Raw genomic sequence first — 26,327 nt, forward strand, 5'->3', positions numbered from 1 at the left:
TTCAATTTCATTTTTAGTTTTTATTTTAAGGTGTTTCTGTCTCCATTCAAACTGAGCATGCTTAACAAGTTATTGCTGCCAACACAAGGTTAAACAGGTAACCCTGTCCAGAAAAATAAAATAAAAATAAAGGAAAACAAAGAAAAAATTATTTTACCACCTTGCGGCAACAAAGTTGAAGTCTGGCAAGTGCAATAACCACAGTATAAATACAAGAAAAACACCCTTTTGGTCACTTTATTAATTGTGATATTAAATACTTATCTAGTAAATAGCAGATTAATGGCAAACACAATGAGGTGTATTTCTAGCATGAAAACATTCTTGGGAAAGAAAAAAAGTCCCTGTACATTTCTAAAATACACCTTGTGCAATTGAAGGAGCTTATGTCTCCATTAAGAATGACATTTCCAAGAAATCTTATTGTCATCACAGCTACGCAGTTTCAGCATTTGAAGCTAGATGTGTCAAAATATAACTACACAAGTGGGACGAAAACATGACCAGTACCACAGTACTATGCTAAATAACACTTTACAACAACTCAGAGGTTACAAAAGTTCAGAGATTTAGCAAGCAGTTGAAACACAACACAGACAGTTATTTGTTTTGATTAGCAACAACTAGTATAACCACCTCTACGCAATTTACAAAAAAAATCTCAGTCAACAATTATTCATAATTTTGTATTATTTTATGTATACGAACTAGATATAAGGCCGTAACTTTTTCTGGTATATATTTCTTCTCCTTTTTTGGTGTTGATACAATTGCCTCCTGGAGACTTTGTTTTTAAAAATGCATCAGTCACCGTAAAACACAAATTAAAAATTGGGAATAAGGAATCTATTCGGGAAAGAAGACTTTTGCCAGCCACAACTTTTCAAGGCAGCAGGTGCTTTATTCCATAAAAAATTGTAACAAGCAAAACTATGGTCCCAGTAATATGTTCCGCAGTAAGATACGAGTTATACTTACACTTTTCAAAACATACTTTTTGGTGGGGAAATTTAAACATAGAATTAAATTAACCAAATTGGGACCAGGGGAACAAAAATAAAAAATCTATCAAACCATATACTCTTTAAAAGCACTTTTCCCCCCCATAATGTATTGAAAAGAACTGAAAATGGGATAACTTGAATGACATTATTAAGGCTATATATACAGTTGCGAACAGAATTGCAAGATCCCTTCAGTCATTGCATACATCTCTCAGGGGAGCCGTTCTTTAGATGGAGTGGTGCATCAATCTGATGAAGAAAGCAGCCTATTGGTGATCCACTAAGCACTGTGGACTTCCATGTAACCGATGATTTGTAGTTCTGCCAACTCTGCAAATGCCTGCATTCTCTAATTTCCTTGTGATGGTCCTGGGTTTTTGTTCCTCATCTGGGATGTTGGGGAAGGGACCCTCTGCAGAGTTTGAGGCTGCAGGGCGCTGTTAAGCTGCTGGTATAAGTTGAGCAGGTCCAGCTGGCTGAAGGCATGGGTGTTCAAGACTCCTTTCTGCATGGCCATTTGGTTTAAAAGGTTGGCCCTGTTTGCCAATGCCATTTGCTGCTCGTGAGCTTTTCGGTTGGTCAGCACCTTCTGGACATACATGATCAGCTGTGGAAAAAGCAGAGCGATGTCACTGGCATGGACATTGGTAGAAATCCAAAGTAGCACATGCTGTTGGAATAATGGGATAACCTAGAATTATCACTGAAATCCAACTGAGAAAGGACAACTACTTATTAAACAATGGCTTATGTAAAAATGTACTTTGTAAAAATTTAAATGAAAAAGGGATTGTCTCTTAGATGCATCCCAATACAATTGTCCATGTGGCTCCATCATTTTGGACACCACTGAACATAACATGATGGGGTAATTTTTTTTTTAATGCAACAAACCTAGAAAGAATTGCTTAAAACTATAGCGAATCAACACATGAGAAAGTAGAAGAATGTAACTTTCTGCTGCTTTGAAAAGTCAGACGCAACTTGCAATTCAACAGATTCAATGTACAACTCCACTCCCCATGAACCCTTACCGTCTGCTGCTTGGTCAGCACATCCCGATACATCGCCTCCCTGCGCTTCAGCTCCAGTTCCAAGCTGGCCTGTCTGCCCAAAGCCATGGACTGGACCTGTGCCTCGTTCAGGTTGGGGTTCTCCTTCCACTGAAACATAAAATGCAGACACTTTCCAGCAAAGCACAGTAACAACCCATTATTAAGTTTTTCCATTTACCATTGACAATTTCCCCACTTTTTATGTCCACGATTTAGAAAAGCCAATTATCATTCAACCTAACTTACTGCTTTAAGCTTGTGCCATGAATGTGAACAGGAGAGCTATTGTCTCATACAAAAGATGCCAACACAGCTCCTGCGCTCAGTTGTTTTATACCCTGCATCAAAGCAATTGATTCAAACAGAATTATGTGCAATTCCCTCATGGTTACCATTAGCAGAAACGTGGAAGCAACATAAGTCACTAATGCGCAGTAATCTGAAGATCCACTGGCTTACTGCACCCTCCCACAAATAGGCAGCACCCAACCTTGATGCTCAAAAAATGGGAAATCCCTGGCACAGGCAAACTGAACTTGGTCCTTCAGACAATACATCTCATACAAAGAAATATATAATGCAGGGGTGTAATTAAAATGTGACCAGTTCATCTTGGAATATGGGAATTGATCCAGGATGTTTATCAACTTTTTCAACTGAAATATATTGCTTAATGCCAAGTAAGAGTAATTTTGGAACCATTTCTTGCATTGTTGGGATGGTAAGCAGACTTATGAAGTATTTTGTTTGATACACTGCAAAATCTAACAAATTACGTGTAGCTGCAATTCAAGTATAGCAGAAGCAAACAAGTGAAAGCCTTGTATACGATTAAAAAAGTTAATGGACATCTTCCATTATCAGCACTTATCTTGATCAATAACAGTCTAGTGCAGTAAATAATGCACTCATCTTGGCCTCAAAGAGAGCAGGCATTATTTCCTTGCATCTATAGCATATAGGATAGGGCACTGATTCTCAGAGTTACTCACCACTATCCCTATGATATCTTCCAGAGTCTCCTTTGGCATTGCTTTGATTGCATTGCTGGCCTCAACCACTTTCTCTCGTCCTTGGTTTATAAGGTCCTTTAAAAATAAATTGAACATTGGTAAATCAGAAATGACTGAAAACAGTGACGTTAGCATTCTGGAAATACACTCTTTAACAAAACACAATAAAAGTTGCACAGCAAATATACAGAAGCACAGAGAAAAAAAATCCCACCCTGAGAAGCCAAGAAGAAAAATAAATCTCATTCAATATCAATACATATACATATATACACACACACACACACACACACACATACATACATACATTATATATATATATATATATATATATATATATATATATATATATATATATATATATATATAAATTGAGAGATCACTGCAAATTTTTCTTAAATCTGCATCTCTACATGTATGGCAGCCATTCCATTCCAGTGTCTGTTGAATTCCAACACAGGCACGCCTCATTCTACTGAATGAGCTACTGATTAGGTGATCACCTGAACCAAATCTTATTTAATGAGGAAAAGTATAAAAACCACTGCTGTGGTCATCACTATCCTCTTGCAATAGGACCAGCTGGATGGCAAAAACAGTGCTAGTAGTACCTCAAAAGTAATTGGAATAAAAAAAATAACTATTGACCATGCCAAAAGAGCTGAAAAGGAAAGTTTTGAGTGAGGAAAAGAAGGGTTAAATTCTGGCTTTACTGGTAGAGGGATACAGTGAGTGTCGGCTTCCATCCTTAAAATTTCAAAGATGGTGGTTTATAAGAACGGGGTCAAGCAGCAGACATTAGGGACAACAGAGCTACAGACCGGCAGAGGGTGAAAACGACTCTCCACTGACCGGGATGACCGCCAACTCATTCGAATGTCACTCAACAACCATAGGATGACATCAATTGACCTACAAAAAGAATGGCAAACGGCAGCTGGGGCGAAGTGCACGGCGAGGACGGTTCGAAACAGGCTTCTAGGGGCAGGGCTGAAGTTGTGCAAAGCTAGAAAAAAGCCCTTCATCAATGAGAAGCAAAGAAGAGCCAGGCTGAGGTTTGCAAAAGACCATAAGGATTGGACCGTAGAGGACTGGAGTAAAGTCATCTTCTCTGATGAGTCCAATTTTCAGCTGTGCCCAACACCTGGTCGTCTAATAGTTAGATGGAGACCTGGAGAGGCCTACAAGCCACAGTGTCTCACACCTACTGTGAAATTTGGTGGAGGATCGGTGATGATCTAGGGTGCTTCAGCAAGGCTGGAATCAGGCAGATTTTAATTTGTGAAGGATGCATGAATCAAGCCACGTACAAGGTTGTCCTGGAAGATAACTTGCTTCCTTCTGCTCTAGCAATGTTCCCCCAACTCTGAGGATTGGTTTTTCCAGCAGGACAATGCTCCATGCCACACAGCCAGGTCAATCAAGGTGTAGATGGAGGACCACCAGATCAAGACCCTGTCATGGCCAGCCAATCTCCAGACCTGAACCCCATTGAAAACCTCTGGAATGTGATCAAGAGGAAGACGGATGGTCACAAGCCATCAAACAAAGCTGAGCTGCTTGAATTTTTGCACCAGGAGTGGCATAATGTCACCCAACATCAATCTGAAAGACTGGTGGAGAGCATGCCAAGACACATGAAAGCTGTGATTGAACATCAGGGTAATTCCACCAAATACTGATTTCTGAACTATTCCTAAGTTAAAACATTAGTATCATGTTGTTTAAGAATGAATATGAACTTATTTTCTTTGCATTATTCGAGGTCTGACAACACTGCATCTTTTTTGTAATTCTGACCAGTTGTCATTTTCTGTAAATAAATGCTCTAAATGACAATATTTGTATTTGGAATTTGGGAGAAATTTGGTCAGTAGTTTATAGAATAAAATAAAAATGTTCATTTTACCCAAACAAATACCTATAAATAGTAAAACCAGAGAAACTGATAATTTTGCAGTGGTCTCTTAATTTTTTCCAGAGCTGTATATACACATAATCGGGTCTATTAATCAGCTCAAATGAATTGATTGACGATCAATATTTTCTCAATTTAATCAAGCAGATTTTTATTTTCCTTCATTATAATGACTGGCGATGATAAGTTAACACTAGAATATACACTCACCTAAAGGATTATTAGGAACACCATACTAATACTGTGTTTGACCCCCTTTCGCCTTCAGAACTGCCTTAATTCTACGTGGCATTGATTCAACAAGGTGCTGAAAGCATTCTTTAGAAATGTTTGCCCATATTGATAGGATAGCATCTTGCAGTTGATGGAGATTTGTGGGATGCACATCCAGGGCACGAAGCTCCCGTTCCACCACATCCCAAAGATGCTCTATTGGGTTGAGATCTGGTGACTGTGGGGGCCAGTTTAGTACAGTGAACTCATTGTCATGTTCAAGAAACCAATTTGAAATTATTCGACCTTTGTGACATGGTGCATTATCCTGCTGGAAGTAGCCATCAGAGGATGGGTACATGGTGGTCATAAAGGGATGGACATGGTCAGAAACAATGCTCAGGTAGGCCGTGGCATTTAAACGATGCCCAATTGGCACTAAGGGGCCTAAAGTGTGCCAAGAAAACATCCCCCACACCATTACACCACCACCACCAGCCTGCACAGTGGTAACAAGGCATGATGGATCCATGTTCTCATTCTGTTTACGCCAAATTCTGGCTCTACCATCTGAATGTGTCAACAGAAATCGAGACTCATCAGACCAGGCAACATTTTTCCAGTCTTCAACTGTCCAATTTTGGTGAGCTTGTGCAAATTGTAGCCTCTTTTTCCTATTTGTAGTGGAGATGAGTGGTACCCGGTGGGGTCTTCTGCTGTTGTAGCCCATCCGCCTCAAGGTTGTACGTGTTGTGGCTTCACAAATGCTTTGCTGCATACCTCGGTTGTAACGAGTTGTTATTTCAGTCAAAGTTGCTCTTCTATCACCTTGAATCAGTCGGCCCATTCTCCTCTGACCTCTAGCATCAACAAGGCATTTTCGCCCACAGGACTGCCGCATACTGGATGTTTTTCCCTTTTCACACCATTCTTTGTAAACCCTAGAAATGGTTGTGCGTGAAAATCCCAGTAACTGAGCAGATTGTGAAATACTCAGACCGGCCCGTCTGGCACCAACAACCATGCCACGCTCAAAATTGCTTAAATCACCTTTCTTTCCCATTCAGACATTCAGTTTGGAGTTCAGGAGATTGTCTTGACCAGGACCACACCCCTAAATTCATTGAAGCAACTGCCATGTGATTGGTTGGTTAGATAATTGCATTAATGAGAAATTGAACAGGTGTTCCTAATAATCCTTTAGGTGAGTGTATATATATATATATATATATATATATATATATATATATATATAAAATGTACACACACACAGTTCAAACCAATTTCTACACGTGAATACATGTCACAATTAGCTCACAAAAAATGCAGAGTCCATTTGGATCTCATTACTTACCTCCAGCTGTTGGTTACTCATTGAGGCCAGTGCAGCTACATTGAAGGGGAAATATGCATTTGGAGCGCCCATGTTAAGATGTGAATAATGGGACCCAGATGGCATATTGACGCGCATGGACAGACCCTAGAAAAGGAAGTAGTAAGAAAGAAAAGAAAAAGAAAATACATTTAGATTTAACCCTTTATTTCTGGAATGCTTCAGAGTGACACGGTATTGCGAGATGCATGACAAAGTATTCAATTTCCTTGGGACAGAAGGTGGGCTAAAATAAAGAAACAAATACTCTGTTTTGCAGTTATCGTATCAATGTCAATAGGACCGTTAGAAACAAACCACACAGAGACCACACTGGGCACATTTTGAGATGCACTGCAGAGAAAATGTAAATGTAGCACAGCTCTCAATTACAAACTCTCTGCAGCAAACACGTTTGGATGGCTCGCCCAGCCTTCGGGTGCTGCTTCTCTGGGGCCCTTAGACCCTTTTAAGATTCAAATTGTATGCAATTTATAAAAACTTACACTATTTAGAAATATGGTCTTGATGGAAGCGTCTCAGAAATACATTTTGATGTTACCAAAAAAGTATTACAGAAGAGAGAAGCATTAATACTTTAAACAAGAGACTTTTTAAAATAAATATTATTCTACATCCTTCAGGTCACAGATTATAGCCAAGACAACCAAGAATAGCAACAGCTGCAAAAAAAGGTGAGTTATAAGGAATGGTTTGTGCAAAACATAACAGAGGCATAGATATTGTGGATCACTCGATTCTATTGGAAAAGCTACATAGCATTGGCTTCGATGGCTACTCTTCTGCCTGGATTCAGAAATACCTATTCAACAGAATCCAATGTGTAAAATGAAATAGTTTTACATCACAACCTCACCAGGTTTCTAAGGGTGTGCCACAAGGTTCGATACAACCCTACTATCTCTTCAGTACAATCTGATTTGCAAAAAAAGTAGAGATATACAAGTATCTCGGTATATGGTTAGACAGCGCATTAACATTTAAACCCCATATCCCCAAACTACAGTCGAAAGCTCGGGCTAGGTTTGGCTGTCTTTACCGTAATAAATCTTGCTTTACACACTCAGCTAAGTATTTACTGGTCAAGATGTCTGTACTACCCATTTTTGATTATGGGGATTTTATTTAGAAAACTGCTTCTGATGGATGTTGTATATCACTCTGCTATACAATGTGACACTGGTGCTACTTACCGCACTCATCACAGTGATCTTTACACACTGGCTAAATGGCCCTCACTTCAAACACGTTGACTATGTCATCTCATCTATAAAACATTAAATCGGAAAATCACCACACTACCTACGGAAACTATTAACAATATCTGTCTCCTCTTACAATCTTCATTCAAGCAACCTGATTACTTCAACTTTCCCTCTGGTGTCTACTGTTGTTGGGCACAACTCTTTCCAATATGCAACTGCACTTGAGTGGAATGAGTTAAAAAATAATATATATATTATTTTATTTATTTACTTTTGTGATGTACTTAATTGTCTCTGTGTTGTTTGCTGCATCTATGCTGCCTCTTGGGCAAGTAGGCATTTTAAATGAGAACTTGTTCTCAATGCCCTCACCTGGTTAAATAAAGGTTTGAAATGAACTGAATTAAAATATAAGGACAAAAAAGCGTGGCCTCTAAAACAAGACTGTATTCAAGATTTGGGTTGAGTTTCATCTTACATTAGAGTAGTAGTGTTTTTATATCCCCTTAGGTTGGCAATAATAAAAATATACACATTGAATATAATAAATAATAGAGAAAAGGTCACCGGCAGATGGACCATAAAATGTCTTCTATTCTCACAAGGCTAATCTGAAAATCCAGATTTGTTTAAATCGCTCTACAGAGCATTAAGCACCAAGAATGATGGTAGAGCAGGTCCTGGAATATACCAAGGGAATTTATGGCTAGTTGCTACAACAAAAGAAAGATCTAGGTTTCTGGTTATGCTATGTTTAGCATAATTGATTTTGCTTTGGTAAAACGCTGCCCATCAAGCTAAAATGTCTTAAGATGTCTTACTCATCACTTGTACAGAGCATTTAACAAAATGAAAATGAATGATCATTGTGGGCTTTGTGAAAACATGTTCTGAATATATCAAATGTGGTAAGTGTGGAAAATAGTCAGTAATTATTTGCAGGATTTATATTTTCTGTAGAAGGTAATGAAATTGAACTGAGCTCCAGAAACAGGATCAGATGGAGCTCAAGAATCACTTAAACATATTATAAACATAAAGCTCTGTATAGAATGGCTTACCCTGCCACTCAAGAACGGCAAACGTCCCATGCTGAAAAGAGTTATTCCTTTCAAAATAAACTCTATTAACCAGCTGATGAAATGTTCTAAAAGAGCTGGCCTGTAGACCACTCTCATGCTAGTCTTAAGATAATAAGAGACATTTTAGTGGGGTTCACAAAGGTTACGCAACACATCACTGTGGCGGTGAAACTTAACCAGGGTGAATACCGACTGCCGAAAAAAAAATGGCATTTTCAAAACATTTATAAACCAGATGCTGACAGAAAGATCACATTTTTATAACTATTAAAATTCCACTGGGATGTGATTTCATGAGCTGAAAAGTACAGTTTTTACACTTCGTTCCATAAAGAGTAGTGTTTTAAGAAGCTTTTGACAAAGAGTTGGCTCAGAAAGGAAAAAAAAAAGAAAAAAGAAAGAAGCAGAATGTCAAAGTCACACTGGGGGGGGAAAGGAGGGTAGTCCAAATTATCTCTCCTGATCACTCTTACTCAAATTAATTTTATAGGCAGATTGTAGACAGTCATCCTTTATTAATATTAGGGTCCCTCCCTGTACAGATTTTCCTGGTTTAGGTCTGGCTGCTGTGGGTCAAATGCAAACTCATTCAAGACAGCTGCGCACACTTGGCCAATGGGAGGACATGGTGGTGGACAGCCTAAGGCCACTACACTGCTTTGGAACACAGGATTACTATTTTGCCAGAAGAAGTCAGGTAATCTCTTACTTTCTTTTCCGCTTCGTACTCGGCCCACGCAGCTTTGCGGTCCTCCTCGCTCAGAGCCTCTTCCTCTTTGTGGTCCAGCAGGGAGTCGTGCTCATGGTACCCAACAATCTGATCCTTGTTGTTATGGAGCATTTCTGCCAGGAATAGATCCTGAAGTGATTACAAAAACAATACTTTTATATATTACATGGTACCTTATTTATTTTTCTATATTAATTTCCAACATTAAGATGGTTGTTTTTAAAGATTAAGAGATTCGTTTTACAATGCAGTGACTATAATATCGAACTTGATCTAAAAATATTGTAGTGTTGAAAACAATCTGGAGGAAAGCAAAAAAAAATGACTATGAACAAAATGGAAACCCAAATGAGACTAATCCAGTGACAGTAATCATTTGGTTGAGTTTATTGGAGATGCTACATGGACTCAACACGGAATAATTTCTGCTACAGATTTCCACAGTTCTGAATATTAACTGCTAATTGATAATTACATCTGTTAAGAAATTGTTCTGCTTAAATTTAAAAAAAATCTGCCAGTAACTTCTCGTATAACGTTATATGAAGAACATCTCAATTTAATTAAAAAAATATTATAGCATAAGAACTGGATTGTCATTTCAGTTTTTAATTAACAAAATGTATCATGGTATATGACAATTAAAAATGAGGGGGAAAAAATAATGTGCTAAATAAAACCATGAAATGGCCAAGGTTTAGAGAATATTAGGTGAAAAAAACACCAAGTTATGTTTAACAATGACACTATAAAAGTTGAGTTTTAAATTATGTCTAGCAAAAGGCAAACATATTAAGTTGTCAGTGAAGAGGTCATTGCATGTAACTGTTTTAGTACTACATCTGCAGCTTATACAATGTGGCATATCAAACTTCAAGTACATTTTTATGTTTTGTATTTGTTATAACCAAAACAATGAAAATAAAGGAAGATTCATGTATTTATAACACTCAGCAGGTTTACCTCTTTTAAAAAAAGAAATCAGTCTCCAGCTTTAAATCCCAGAAATCAGATTTCAGAAAACTTAAAGGCCAGCCACTAAACTTGCTTTGTCTTACTCTGTAACATGTCGACATGCCCCCTCCAAGATAAATGGTTATCAGCACAAATGGAAGACAAAACAAATATTAGTCTGCTAAAAATGTTTTTTCACATGTGTCAGTCATCAGAATACTTGTCTATGGTTATTTTATTATTATGAAAGATTGTATGATTGGCATGTTACACTTGTGGGTAAAATAAAAAATCTGGCTAAGGGTTCAGACTTGCATCGCTTTAGAGCAGATCCAGCAACAATGTATATGGGCAAAGGAAAGCCACTGACAATGTTTTTTCACAAAGTCTTTTTTCTTTTCTAATAATGTACAACAGCATTTAATAAATTAAAACTGAACACACTTCGACTTGCAAAGAGAGGCCACATTTTAGTCTGCTTCACATGACAGTGCAAGAGCTCCATAGACACCAACATCGCACAAGAACACTTTACATTTCAAGTGTTCTCAAATATTCACTTGATTTCCTTTGGTCTATTAAAGAACATAGTAAACCAAATAGAAGTCTGAAACATGAATAGTGAACAAAGGGGGTAAAATGCCTTAAAACAGCAGTAACCGCAGAGTCATTTCACTTAATCAACAATTGTCATTATAGCTGAAATCCTTTTGGAAGTGCTACAAGAAAGCAGTCACTTTGTACACTTTGAAGTGGGCATGTTTTAAAGGGGTTCGTAAATCTTCATGCGACTTCGGTTTCCACGACAACACTGTTATTGAAAACAATACCTGAACATAATACAGTCTCAGCCCAAACGTGGTTTAAATTACATTCAACTGTTTGCTTTTCTTTGTCTTAACTTTATTTTGCATTAAATAGACTCTCTGAAACCTGGACATTTCAGCTGAATGCAAGGCACTATTTTACATAGGGCTATATGAACATGTACAGGGTTTAACTGCAATTATTTCATGCAGACTTAGCAGTGACAATGATTTCACCACTACAAACACAATTAATCACACGACTGAAAAATGGTAAAGCTAAAAGACTGGGATTGATTGCCACCTTGCTTTGCATTTGCCTTTTATAAACCAGATAAATACATGGGCCAGCTTTGGGGAAACTAGATTGGATGTTTTTTTTTGTTCAGTGTACAAAGGAAAAGGAATTAAGAAAGCAAAAACAGATAACCCAGTTGAGACCATTAACTAAAAAATGTTATCTGAATTACATTCCACAGAGCACAATGAATTACATTATATGCTATATGTTCTGCAATGTATATTTAAGTTTGCAGTAATTAAGAAGGTTTGATGGCTGAAAAATAAAAACACATGCAAAGTACCTATGGAGAATATACAGGAAAGTATGCAGAATACTACACAGACTATATCAAAATCAGATTCCATTGTCTGGCAATTAAACCTCATAAATACTTAAAAGCATTTCCAAAGGTAATATTTCAAGGGAGAAGTATAGTTAGGTCTGAAGGTTCTGTAAATGTATCTCTTTGGAAAATCATTCAAACACCAAAAATATATGAATTATGTTTAAATTATTTTTAAACCCTTTTTTCCAGGAAAGAAATAAGCAAGGAAGATGATTGAAGCCATTGCTTATGTTTCATGAAAACAGATCTCAAACAAATGGTAACGTTCTTTCACAAGGCCATTTCGAAATGAATACCTCGAACGTGAACTTGGGCTTATCTGAATGCTTTAGAAAGTCTGATACCAAGCTGTAAAGGTTTAATAAAGCCCTGGGGTCACATGACGGCACTGCAGTCAGAGTAAGAATGATATACATTTCTAATTAATCTACCTGCCAAATCTCAGTAGGTGGTCCAATCAGTCTTCATTTTGTGCAGAACTGGGCCATGCATTGACTAATGACTTTAACAAGAGGTTGAATGTTGTTAAAGCTACAGAAACCTTAGTCGACCAAAAAAAAAAAAAGACTTAATTGTCCCTGGAAATTCTTTTTTTTTTTTTTTTTTAAGAACATCTAATGAAGGGTAAGCTGTATGAAAAGAGATGTCAGAAAAGTGCATGGTCATTGAAAAGACGAGTTAGTTCTTGAGAGGTGAAAGAAAAACCTTTGGAATTAGAAAAGCAAAGTTTTTTTTTTGGGTCTCACTGAGGGAGGGGGGAGGGTGGGTGGTCATTTTAAATCTTCACCAGAGAAAAGCTGCAATTATAAAGTCCCAGCAGACCTCCTTTCTGGAAAATTAACTAGTGTGTCATTTTAAATTGGAGAGTCTGTGTGTAACTTGGCAGGTACTTAATTGAAATCCCTTGATATGTGAAAGATTCAATGACAGACAATAACTTTCTGAACACCAAATACTTTTCTTAACCCTCTACATCAGGGGTGGCTAACCCTTGTCCTGGAGAGCCACAGGGTCTACAGGTTTTTGTTCGATCCAGATTGTTATCTGCTTAATTGAACCAATTGTGGGTCTTAATTAGGCAAAATGTTCCTGTGTTCAAGGTATCCATTGATTGGTAAATCTGCAGGATTATGGCTCTCAAGGACCAGGGTTAGCCACGCCTGCTCTACATGAACAACAAAAATAATTAACACCTGAATACTGGGTCTATATTATTTACCATACAGCCCAGAATATCACTTCTAGATCATAATTCTGGATATAACAATTACATTTTCACATGACATGTGCAGATTATATTACTGTAGAAATTGGTTATTTATGGGTTAACTGAGTTTATTTACAACCAGGCTTAATTTCGCCTCATTAACCACATTAGCAATCATTATAAAATAACCAAGTACAGCCCTCTTTGTAAAGTCACATTCTACGTGAATTACAAAAACATCCCAGGAAATATTTCTCTTATGTTCTCACATCATGAAAAAAGTAACTTCTGAAGGAACAAAAAAAAGAGGCAAAACATCTGCCCACTGTGAAAAAATTACAAAGACTATTAAGTATCTTTGAGAGCCTAATAAGGTACACATTTACTCTTATTTTACTGCTGATTACAGACAACCTTTTGGCATTACTTCTCAGAAAGAATGTAAAACATGTTGTTAAAGTACAGAAAATTAGAACAGAAGAACAGAAGAAAGGTTATGAGCAAGAGGAGGTTTTTCAGCCCATCTCCCTCCCTGCTTTGGTTGCTAGTAGCTAATCAATCCCAGAATTTCATACAGCCCTTTATTGAAGGAACACAGTGAGTTTCCACCACATGGCTGGACTGGTTATTGCAAATTCCCACCACTATTTCAGGTAACAGCACCAGATTAAAGGACATCTAAGGATCTGATTGTGCTACAATTTCAGAATAGATATAGCTTTATTTATTGAGATATGAATGGAAAGTTATTACAGGGTACTGCATTTGTCTGTGGTTTGTGAATGAAGAACATTAACAAGATTAATTAAAAACATTACATGAGGAACATATTGGTCGGATTGGACAACACAAGGACGCCCACTTGAAATCTCAAAGGGTGTTTAAAATCAATTCCAAAGGGGTCAGGTGCAATAAAGCAAAATAATAGCTATAATGAATATTAACACCAGGACCACTTAACTGCATAATTAAGGTCAATTTCTTTGTGCTACCCTAACAAGCTGCAGAGTACTTTAGGTTTCCAGTTCTTGGTATTGTTTTTTATTTTATGTTTCTTGTCCATTAAGATCATTGTTTCTGGGATATGAAAGTGAAGTGGTTTTGCTTCACCTTACTACTGTACCTCATGGCATAGTGAGGTTTTATGTCTCACAAAAGACCAATTTTAAGAAACATCTGGAGAGCTTGTTAAGAGCCGATTCCTGTATCTAATTATTAATATGGAAGTCTCTTCCTTCTGAAAATGAGTCACAGCAGGAAGCAAACGGAAACAGTAGCAAATTGCTCCTTTCCCACCAATCACCTGCTGAGCAGACAGATCAGCTCCACCCCTTCCAGAATACATCACAGCAAACAGGCACCAAACACAGGCCACTTCCATCCCTCCGGCACACTCCTAAACCTAGACTTCATTTCAAGTCCATAAACGATCAGGCACCATACTGTGATGCCCCTGTGAATACGGGACAATCCTTTATCATTATAAGAAAGAAAAAAAAAAGTATATTTCCTTTGTCTCCCATTAGTTTCAGGCCTTTCTCGTAAGAGTACAAAGATTATGTCAAATTACTTTTTAGTTAAAATTAATTTTTTCCAGAGTTCCTTTAAAGAAGTGCAGCGGTTAAAAATGCTTCAGCAATAGTACTGTGTGCCAGATCCACTCACACACCAGTGGTGGCAAAGCAGACTAAAACAATCTTCATTTGCACAATTATCCCCTGAGATTACTATTGTACTTTATGAGAATTTAAAATTCATATGAATAATAGCAGCATCTTGGCAAAGGAATATAATTATTATAGTAGTACATGAAAATCAAGAATCACACACTTCAAGTGCCGTGGTATTAGGAGAACACGGTCTTCAGTGGCCTCATTATCAGTGTTGTAATGTGCATTCTGTTTAGTAAATAAAAGTAAATAGGATCAGTACATTCCCAGCTGGTGATGTTGGACTCACTATCTGAGACCTTTGTCTGCTTGTAAACTGCAGGGGATATGTCTAACAACTGCACACCTGCACTCCCTGAGCTGCACGTCTAAAATAAGATCAAGAATTCAGCTGCTGTGCCAGCAATGAACCCCCTGACTCTCAAGGCCAGGATAGTTCTGGAATAAAATAAAAATCAAACATCTGAATGTGTGGCAAGCAGCACCAAATAAACAAATAAGACAACATGGTCTATCGGACACAAGGCACAATACAAGTTCAAACACAAGTAACAGCTATATACACAAAGTGGAGAGATTAACCTCTGAGAACTGGCATTCAGAAAATAAAAGACATTCCACGAGAGATTGGAAGGGTAATGTTGATCTGTATGTTTGCATTTATTTTTTATGGTCTCAAATGTTTGGCACACTGACTCAGTCTTCTCTTGCCAGCAAGGTTAAATATCATGCTCTTATACAAGATAAAGTATGAACTTCAACCAGGTGACAGAGCTTTCATCTGTTTAACACAAGAGGTCTGGGTATTAGCTCACCTTGGGCAGCATAGGGGTTGCCCTCTTACTCTTCTTCTCCGAATTAGGGTCATCAAGCTGGTCCGGCTCGAAGGTGTACAACTCTGTGAGCTCATTCATGGTGAAATGTCGCTCTATCTGTTGCTGGTCCACCACACGGAATGAAAGGGACTGCTTTGCGACTTGTCTGTCATAGATTTTCTCCTCCATGGTCCCCTAAAGAAAAACATTCTCGTGTTATTTTTCTACAATTTATTTTTTCTTTAAGCTCGTAGTTTGCAAATCAGTATCTCTGCACTATTATCTCAGTTCCAATTTAAATATAAAATATACTACAGTCCTCATTTAGACAGGCACAACCTCTCCAATTAATCCTGCAGAAAATGAACTAGTAAACAAATAAACTCACAGGTGTGTTTCCTGTAACATTGTACTAAAACGACATATCTGAATTACCTGAGCCAAAAACCTGTACACGAACACAGTTTTCAGCTGGCCAAAGCGATACACTCGGAAGATACTCTGCACATCGTAAGACGGGTTCCAAGAGGCATCAAAAATGATGACTCGGTTGGCAGCCACCAAATTAATCCCAAGAGATCCAGCTCTTGTAGAGATGAGGAACAAGCGACCCCTAAAAATAAATATACAAACAATGCAGTAGGTAACTGAAGAGGCTGACTTATGAAGAATATTCTAATATTTGGTTTCTGGCCAAAGCAAATTGACTGGCATCTTCAATGAGAGATTTGGAGCAGTGTACCTGACATTGCTTATGTCATTGAAATCTTCAGCCCATTTCTTCCTTGTCACTGCGTTAGTGGAGCCATCGAGACGGTAATAATCAATATTTCTGAACCACTTCCCATCACCTGACATTCAAGGTACAGAAAAATCGAGGTTAGTATGAAGCTCAGGTGAAGAACTTAAAGCATAATATATTAGAATTGCTTCATTTCTATTACTCCATATTTCCTCTAGACCTGCTAATTCTGCATGTCTGGATGTTTAATGCACAGTAGAAGTGTTTGATTAAATTGCAACAGGACTGAATGTTTTCTTTATTTTTTTATATATACTACCAGTCAAAAGTTTTAGAACACACTCATTTTTCAAGTTTTTATAGAAATTTAAGCAGTCTAGTGAATAGCCTGAAATGGTACAAAGGTAAGTGGTAAAATGCCAGAGGTTTAAAAAAAAAAGTTTAGGTTACTAAAAACTGAAAAAGAATGTACATTTCAGAGTTATACTACACACTTAAGCATTATTTAGCATAGTTACGCACAGCTCCTGTGCATTTCTTTGCAAATAGGCTTGTTTTGTATATATTATTTGATGTCCTATCAAACACAGAGAAGTTCAGATCCAATTATGTAAAATCGTTGTGTATTAGTACACTGTAAACAGAGTTTTCCATCTTGACATTTTGAGCTCTCTATGGGTGCGTGTTGCTTCTACCAAAACGTGGATGGTCTTGTTTTGATCACAAGACTGTCTGGTTCCAGAATATGTAAATTGTCAATATTTTATTAGATTGTGTATTCCTACTCAGACCAGGTATCCCCCCCACCCCCACCCCCATTTCAGAATGCGTAAATGTGGGGGGGAGGTGTATAAAGACCAAATTGATCACATCAGAGAATGCTTCACATTGTTAGAAAGCTGAGAATATCAGCTTTCATGGGATACCAAACACTTGGCAAACAACACAACAGTGAAGAGTACACATGGGATTAAAAAAGAAGCACATGGATTTGGTGCCCTTTTAAGGGTACCAGAGGGGTTTGTCAGCGTAAGGGGTTACATTTTGTTAAACAAAACGATTCCATGACTTATTTTTTTATCTCCAATTGTTTACTTGGTCTATGCTTTAATTTCAGAGTACATTGAGACATTAAACTGTGCAAATTTCAATAAAAACTGGAAAAATCGAGGTGTTCTAAAACATTTGACTGGTAGTGTATATATTTTGTTATCGCTTTAAGTAGTGCCACATTAAACATAATGGAGACCGGATAAAGCTGAAAGAATTCTTGTACACTCCTATATATTCCACCTTAAATAGAAAAATAAATAAAGCAAATTCAGCTGGTTCATTTCATACTTCAAAAGGTACATTCAGTTCAAAAGTTCAAAAAATTACGTCGCTATCATTTACAAAAAGCTGTAACTGCTTCAGAATAAGACGTGTTATATATGTCCCCAAACAAACACTAGACTGAGGCTGAAGTTCAATAAACCACTTATTAATTTTTGGCCTAAACAAAAGTTAAGTTTTCTTGTACAGAAGACTACTATGTTAAGCCATTAATATCACTGAACTAACCCTGGATTGTGTTCTTGCTTTGTGTTTCAGCATGTTTCCAATTACTGGACTGTGATCTTTTCATTACAAATTGCAAACCCTTAAGCAAACATTTTTAGGGGAATTAAAAAAAAAAAGTCAAGGTCTAATCATTTTGGAAATGAAAGCAAAAACAGCTGGTGCAGTTTAATTAGGATGTGAAAACACAACCTCATGCCAGATGCTCAGGGTGAAATAAAATTAAATTAAAAAAATAAAATGTATAAATGTATATATTTTAAGACAAACTGTGGCTAAGGTCAAAGTTTGTTTACACAGCCTATTCCCTGAAGTGATTTGTTTTTACTTTTGCAGTGGTGTGTAGGAGCCGAAGAGCCGAGTGATATATAATCAAGCAAGTTAGAAGCAGACCAGAAGAGATGAGCTCACGTTCAGCTAAGGTGGAAAAGTACATACAGCAGCTATAAGGTATCTGTTAAACTCCAGAGCGTCTTACTGTAGGCATGCAATCACATTTGCAAACCATCAAAAAGGTAATTTAACTTGGTTTTCCTCTGTTTGTAGTCTCTAGTCTAAATAAAATGTAATGTAAGTATACTTCAAGAAAACTTTGCTGAACATTTCGTCAGATCATTTGAAATCATTTGAATTAGCAAATATGGAATCAGCCTTTTGTATAATCATCTCACTGCGTAATTCTATAAATGCAATAAAAGGAGCCGGTAATTGTTCAAAATGCAAGTACTGCGGACCAGCATTTCCCCAACTCAATGTCAATGAAAATAAAAGTTTGTGCTTGGATCCGAAAACCACACTGTGACCCCCAAAAATAGTACAACACTATTGGAGATTTACCTTTATAGATCTCAGGTTTCCCTTCCTCTTTTGCTCTGCCAGCTAACTCCAGAAAGTCTTCAATCAAATCTAAAGAGATCAGGGACTGGCTGAAAACAAGCCTGGAATCAAAAAACAAAGAAACACACCAAAGATTAAGTTCCTTCAGTAAAATGATTTTACACCCTGGGATAAATTGGCAAATGGAAAAAAAAAATCTGAAAGATTGATGAAACCATTAACGCCAACACTTCACCCAACAATCAATCACCCCAAGCTTCTGAAGAAAGTCTGAACATTAATAGAAAACAATATTAGTTCCAAAAATACCCAATACTAATACTCGTCAATATTATTATGAATACTTACACTTTATCTCCAACTTCCTCTGCCATCCTGAGGATTTCAAAGAGCAGCGTTATCTTTCCAGAATGCTCCAAAATTTCAGAGTCTGCTTCAGTAACAAATTCTTTGTACCAATCTGGTGATGGACTTCCAGGACCTGAACTTGAGGTAGGTTTACTAACTACTAAAACAAAAAGGGAAAAATACTTGTATGGAAATCTGTATATTTCAGTTCTCTTTATTAAATTAATGCAGGCTATTACAGTGTACACACACATTTTGCAACCTAGAAACTTAGTATGACAGAATTCTCCTTACCCATTACTCATCTGGTGTGAAAAGAATTATGTTATATTTTGCACTAGAATTATTTTATCTACTGCAGAAAACAGCTTTAAAATGTGGATATTCTTTCATTTGCCTCTCACTGAAGAACATTGGCAAGAGACATTTTAGAAAATTTAGACAGACAAATCGAAAGACAATCAGTCTCCCTAACTATCTAAAAATAAAACAAAATACTGTGACGTGAAAATAAAACTACATTTTGCAGTTAATGTTGATGCGCTTCTCTATAGATAGGCCACCATTCCAGAAAAGGGAATTCTGCTTGTTTTAAAAGCACAGACGTGCAGCTGCCTTGACAATAAGGTAACCCACCTTCTTCAACCGGCTCTGGCCTGATCCTGCCGCCCTCGGGGTTGTCTCCTCCCCGAGATCGCGAGTTCCACTCCTTGATCACCTCCAGGTCATCGCTGTCCGAATCCTCCGAGTTGCTGCCCCCTCTTGCCCCCTTACCCTTTTTATTTTTTTTACTGAGAAAAATGGAAATAAAGGAGAATTACTACTCTTAGAAAATCGAACATCAAACTAGGTACAGATGAGAGAAGGTTGTCCAGAAAATTTTACTTTTTTAATAACCCAAGCACTCCATTTACTCCATTTATTTACTATGGACATTACAAGGCTACAACAGCAATGGTCTCTGCGTTCTCCTGATACGTAACTCTTAGTGCAGTGAGGGAACAAGCTGGCGCACACTTTCTTTCCGTCAATTATTTTATGAAGTTTCTTGACTGTTATGTGTGGTATGGAATGTTATTTGAAGATTCGTATTTAACGTGTCAAGGATATGTGCAGTTTTTTTCCCCAAAGAGTGCACTTTGAAAGATAACAGAAACTACCAAGACCTGACGCGCACCTGTCCGATGTTGGCAATTATGTGGCACACATGAGAACACTTACCTTTTTGGTTTCTCTTCTTCAGAGGTTAAACTCATGGAGGACTCTTCAGTATCTGATGCAATAAATTCCTCCATGCTGTCCTCATCAAAGTATCCCTGGAGAAAAGAGTAACCAAAGTATAACAAAACATTTATTTTGCAACCTAACTAAAACTTTCTCATATGGATTGTGGTATTACAGCGGCTGCATTCTGTTGATATATATATAGGAACACTACTGTTTTGCCTAGCACATTTATTTTCAGTTGTCAAACAGGTAGGTAATAAGACAATGAAGTACTCCTTTTTAATTATCTCAGCAGTTCCTATTGTATAAACAATAATTATCTCTTATTAATCTGGGATGTCTTGGGGCAAAGATTTGTTGCCCATTTTTTCAATGCAGAAAGAAGAAATACAGGCCACATATCTTTTGAAGTAAGCACACAAGTTCTGTAACAGCTATCATATTCAGTTCCATTCATTACTGTATTAAATTGTTATATCCATGGGTAATCAATCTACACTCCTCCTTTTACTGTTCGCAATGTGCATGCCTGCAATTCAAATGCAGTGTTTTGAAAAGTAAAGAATGACTTCATGGAAAATCCCCAGCCCTCAGTTTGTTTTAGTGAACGGTGGTTTAAAAAGGAGACAGGCTGTGGCTTTAAATACCTTGTTTTCTTTGCTGATATAGTCCAGCTGAAGACACCAAGGATGGGTCCAGATTCTGCTGAGCATCTGGAAATCCTGGAAGAGTTTGGTCCCGGCTCTGCCTCTTCCGCCCTCCACACTGCTGCCCACACCTAACCAAAGAGTCATTTTAACATCCGGGTCGAAGTTCACAGAAGGTTAAACAAATAAAATAAAAAGCCGATGACAAGACCCCCTGCAATTATGTTTTGGGAGTGAACTAGTTCAATGTCTAGAAGATAAAAGGTCCTTCCAATTTCCTTTGAGCTACAAGTCCACATTTTTGCCTTCCATGCCAAGACAGTGCCATGCTAGTATGAAGAAAAAGTCGTGATGCAATCATTCGCAATTTTGTAGTCCACTGAAGTGAAAGCAGCTTGGACTTTTTTTTTTTGGACAGTTTAAATGAGAGTTTAAAACCAGCTGAAGCACTATCATTTTCAGAATATATGGGAATGTGTACATATATATTAATCTCTTGGAATTTTGTAACAAATCCTACTGAAAAATATCTGTGCAACATTTTCAAGCTAAGTCCACCTCCCCTGTCACATTGGCTGTCCAGGCCTCCCCTATGGCCAATGCATTGCAAAAATAAAATATGCCCCAAACAAAGTAAATACATTTTGAAGTCCATAATAACATTAAGACAAATACAAATAATAATAAAAACACAAATAAGTTGTAAAATTAAATAAAATGCAAATAAATCTTTAAAAAAAAATAAAAAATGGAAAAGCTTTAATTAAAAACAAAACTTGTCAAAGTGTGTGTTAAATTCATGCATTAAAGATGCTATTGAGCACCATTTCCATTGAAAATCGTTCGGCAGTACAATAATAACAAAAATAATTTACAATAATAAGTATCTGAATTAAGTGAAAGAATGTAAGCATTGTTCAATTGTCATATACATATGCATCAAAATAAACTGCTTTCAACAAATTGTGGATAAATAATCCAAGACTGGAATCAGGAAAAAAAACATACTGCAGTTAAACAACAAAGCAAACCTGTTTTATATAAAGACAATCTTCCTAATATACCAAACATGTGTTTCATAACATAACAATCTTGTATACGTTTTAATAAAGAGTTTAGAAAAAAGGTGAAGCATTAATTTAGTCACATTTTTCATTAGAAGTGTAAAAGCTGGACAAGATAAAAGTACAATATGCTCCAAATTATTGCATTCTCCGCAGTGCCTTAAACCACAAGAACAATTGCTTGCGTTAGTGATTGAGGACTATTAGCATTTTAGAATTACAAAATTATTATTTATTTTTTTAATATAAAAAGTATTAGTACCCACTACCAAATGAAGAAACACAAACTGTTATAGATGAAAGGAGGCTACGTAGGCCATCATTGCTTGTTTTCAAATTTCTGACTGGGTGGAGATTAATATGCCAAAATGAAAAGGCAAACATCAAATAGCAATAATCCAATAGCCTCCAAGCCATGACAGCATGTCTGAATCATTGTATATGCTTGGAAGCAGTTGTTATCTGAAACCGGCATGGTTCTTACCTGTGAAATGCTCCAGGTAGTAACGATAGAGCTTACACTGAATTGGTGTAATTCTTACTGCAAGAACATACTCATGTTTTGGAGGCAAGAACTTCGTCAAAGCTGTATAATCCCGCCTCTGTAAAATAAAATTACATCTCGTATTAATGGCCTTTGTGTAACCTTATCATAGGAGGAGTTTTGTGGTTGTCATTACCAGTTTTCTCAAAGAAACGGAGTGGGAGGGTAGGCTTTTCATATAAAAGCCAAAAATGCATTTAAGACTGAAGGAATTCTATATTTTTCCAGTTGGCTTTAAGAATTTTCAGTTGCTAATCATCACAGAAAAGATGACGATAACAGAGCAATTCAAATTAAGTAACTTTTTACAGGTCATACAGCATAAACAACACAAAGCAGGAGGGGATGTTAACTGATCCAGTAACTCCACACAAATAATTGGTGATTCCTTCCACTTATAAAATATTCTGACAGAGCTCCCAATAGCTCCATACATAGTCACCCACCTGCACACAACCTGCCAGCATCTCGTACAGGATGTGGGCCCTTTTCTTCATCACTCGGACGTCACTGAGCGTGGAGTCTGCACACTGGCCATTCTGGATGGGGTTGATGAAGCGGTTCCTGAACTCTTTCACCGAGCCAAGGAGGTTCTCTTTGATGAAATTCACCATGCAGTGGTCTACAAAGATCAGAGAGACGCACCAAGATGGGTTCTTCAAATTTATCAGAAATACATAATGAACAAAATTATAATTAGGACGTTTGTGTGTTTGGATCATCTTTTGTCCAAAGAAACTTGTGTGCAAAATCAATTAAGTACATTTAACATTGAGACATTGAGCATAGAGCAGTGAGAGACAAAACATTCATCAACCCTGGAAACTGCAGTTTCAGCTACAACAGCCAAAGCAAAATGTCCATGTACTCCTGCATTTTGAAACACTTGTGTATGTTCAGATTTCACAAAGTGTACATGTATGAGTGTTAATCATGTTTTAAGAACCATCTGTAATAAGCGTCAGTCTATGCATCATGGTACTGGCCTCTAAACTAATTACAAGTTTTGGGAAATGTGTAGAACAAGGGGCTGGTTATGTGGGCACCCTGAGGCTACACCGATATTTTGATATGCCTATGCTGAATTAATTTTGATTTATAAAGCCAAGCATAGCTAATTGGAAATTAAATTGCGTTTGAATTTCTGGTTAGCCAAAGCACCTTGAAACATAGCCCTTAACTTGATCATCTAAAATGACAACTTGGAAAGTTTTCACCAGAGCCAAAAGTGGTACAGAAACACTTAGGCATCTCAAAGCAAGTGCTAAGACATCCAAGAAGAAATTTTAAGTCTTTCTGCAGAAAAGTGACAACAAAACGGAGCTTTACGAGTTGCTAATAAATGAGGATGTTTGTTCTTCAAAAGGAAGTGGTTGTCACCCGTGGGCATAATGGGTCGTGGGCTCCCAATAGTGATAAGAGCAGTCTTGCACCTTATTCCCATGAAGAAGCTGACAAGCATGTCATTCTACATGCTAGGGATGCAGCTGACAGAGGGTGCCAAAAGGTTCTGGTGTGAACAGGTTCCTGATGCTGTCGCCCTATGCACTGAAAATATAAACAAAGTGAGGCTAGAGGAGGTGTCAGTGGCTCACGGATTAGGAAAAGACTTCTGCTTGTTTTCAAGTTCATGATCTGGCAACAGTTCCAAGGTATCCTGTTGCAAATGCTGCCCCACATCTTTTAATGCTTTTACCATCTGTGATACCAAACAGACTTTGGTCCGGAGATCTACTGTATGGAACACCACGACATCCCCAAATGACTTGTAGTGTAAAGCCATGTTATGACATATATATGAATATATGACAAGAAGCACAAAGGGTGGGCTGTCAAAAATGTCGTCCTCAAGCACTGAAAAAAATATACATCTCCGGAAGGCTACTCATGAGGCTCTGTGCTGCTAGCAAATCCAAACTGGCCAAGTCCCAGTGACTTGGTGTGGAGAAAAACAAGGTCTCTGTGGACCTCACTTCCTGAAGCATTCATGGTCTCCTGAATGCCAATTCATTGTGGATGTACAAAAATTAATTCTACAGTGTGATCCTATTGTGCTGGAGATTGTTCAAAGAATATGCTTGTCACACAAATTATAAAGCATTAATATTGTATATGAATCTGGCAATACAATTACCGGTACAGTGAACCTGACATGACATCATTAATCTTATAAGGAATGCTCTCGTGCCTTAGGTGATACTTACACTCAATCAAATTGTTCTGCAGTGGGGTTCCGGTCAGAACAACCCGTCGCCTTGTTCTAATGGAGTTCATAGCCTTAGATATAGCAGAAGCTTCATTCTTCAAGATATGTCCCTCATCACAAATGACAAAATCTGGACCTAGAAGGCCAAGAAAAGGGCATTAAAAATTGGAAAAAAAAGAGGAAAAAAAAAAGCTTGGATTTATTTGGACTGTCCAAAATTACTTTACAATGAAAGGCGCTGATACTGCTTGTATACTCAAAGCATTTCTAATATTAAACATACATGTGGTCAACCCCTATTCATCAGACTGCTTGGGAACAAATATTTATTCTCAATCCATTTCCATGGATTTTCCACTGCTTACTGTGACTTAGATAGGAGGCACCATCTCTTTAGTAACACTTGGCGAGCTTTACCTGGGTCAACCAATGTCTTCTGGAAAATTTCTTTGAGCTTCTTGCTTTTAATATTCCTGCCCTGAGTAAGATTGCGATACATTTCATAGCCCATGATCATGATGCCTCCATCCTCCTGCCAGCGTTGCAGCATGTACGACCTTTCTTGTGGCCTCTTCACTGTGGCCAGCTCGTTCACCTGCAAAACAGTAGCAAACTGCAATGAAAATAACATCCAATAACACATGCACAGATGTGTCTGTTTCTATAATACAACACTGTTTTCCAATTAAGGGAAACAAAGTCAGAAATGGGTGGATTTAGTCTGTAATTACATTTCTCTGTGTAGCAATCCAATTTGAAGTGGAAAAAGCAGCAGCAACATAGAAATACCTCTAAACTCTCCTCATCTGCCATGCCCTCTTGCCACTTTGAAAACTCATTGAGCCAGTTGAGGACAGTATTGAGGGGACACACCACCAGGGCTGTGCTGAAATTCAGCTTCTCACAGAGCAGCAATGTGTGCAGGAATGTAACCACCTGGAGCACCACGAAAAAACAACAGATCAGCACCACCATCTTTCACATGCAAATAAATCCAATAAAATTATATGCTGCTTGGTTTGTGATTGCATATAGATCGAAAACCACTTGTATGACCTTACTTGCAAGGTTTTCCCAAGGCCCATGCAATGAGCAAGGATGCAGCCAGATCCCGGTGAATGTTTAGCTTTCTTCACTGATTCACAGCAACAGTCCCACATGAACTGCACTCCTGTGGAGATAAGAGTAAAATGAAAGATTGAGTGGGAATTGATGAATCCTTAAAGACTTTACAGACAAGTTTTCAAATATAAAGGAAAAAAACAAGAGATGAACTCTCCATCTAATTATTTGCTGATAAAAGAAAACTTGGGCTAGATTGGATTTACTAATTCGATCAAATTATTGGGTCTAATTAGGGACACAGGTAAATGAAGGCATGGTCTTATGGTTACATTTAGTTTTTTTTTTTTTTTTTTTAATATTATGCTGCTTGCAGCGGAATTAAAAATGTGGGTT

General features: G+C 37.5%; 1 protein-coding gene across 2 annotated transcripts in view; it reads right to left on the reverse strand.

Moving 5' to 3' along the window:
- The window catches only part of atrx (ATRX chromatin remodeler), a 53,469-nt gene continuing 27,142 nt past the window's right edge, over positions 1 to 26,327 (reverse strand). Inside the window, exons 17-35 of one of the 2 annotated variants that reach the window (XM_066714960.1) lie at positions 25,931 to 26,040; positions 25,659 to 25,805; positions 25,287 to 25,464; positions 24,868 to 25,005; positions 23,110 to 23,285; positions 22,604 to 22,721; positions 21,056 to 21,186; positions 20,403 to 20,497; positions 19,818 to 19,972; positions 19,182 to 19,338; positions 18,834 to 18,934; positions 16,437 to 16,545; positions 16,130 to 16,307; positions 15,695 to 15,889; positions 9,593 to 9,742; positions 6,558 to 6,683; positions 3,052 to 3,147; positions 2,039 to 2,167; positions 1 to 1,611 (exon numbers count right to left, since the gene is read on the reverse strand). In XM_066714960.1, coding sequence (XP_066571057.1) covers positions 1,354 to 1,611; positions 2,039 to 2,167; positions 3,052 to 3,147; positions 6,558 to 6,683; positions 9,593 to 9,742; positions 15,695 to 15,889; positions 16,130 to 16,307; positions 16,437 to 16,545; positions 18,834 to 18,934; positions 19,182 to 19,338; positions 19,818 to 19,972; positions 20,403 to 20,497; positions 21,056 to 21,186; positions 22,604 to 22,721; positions 23,110 to 23,285; positions 24,868 to 25,005; positions 25,287 to 25,464; positions 25,659 to 25,805; positions 25,931 to 26,040 — 2,747 coding nt within the window. In that variant the 3' untranslated portion in view covers positions 1 to 1,353. Of the gene's footprint in view, positions 1,612 to 2,038; positions 2,168 to 3,051; positions 3,148 to 6,557; positions 6,684 to 9,592; positions 9,743 to 15,694; positions 15,890 to 16,129; positions 16,308 to 16,436; positions 16,546 to 18,833; positions 18,935 to 19,181; positions 19,342 to 19,817; positions 19,973 to 20,402; positions 20,498 to 21,055; positions 21,187 to 22,603; positions 22,722 to 23,109; positions 23,286 to 24,867; positions 25,006 to 25,286; positions 25,465 to 25,658; positions 25,806 to 25,930; positions 26,041 to 26,327 lie in introns of both variants that reach the window. The other variant, XM_066714959.1, reaches the window with a different exon arrangement.

Source organism: Amia ocellicauda, chromosome 10 (assembly GCF_036373705.1).
Source record: "Amia ocellicauda isolate fAmiCal2 chromosome 10, fAmiCal2.hap1, whole genome shotgun sequence".
NCBI classification, from domain to species: Eukaryota; Metazoa; Chordata; class Actinopteri; order Amiiformes; family Amiidae; genus Amia; species Amia ocellicauda.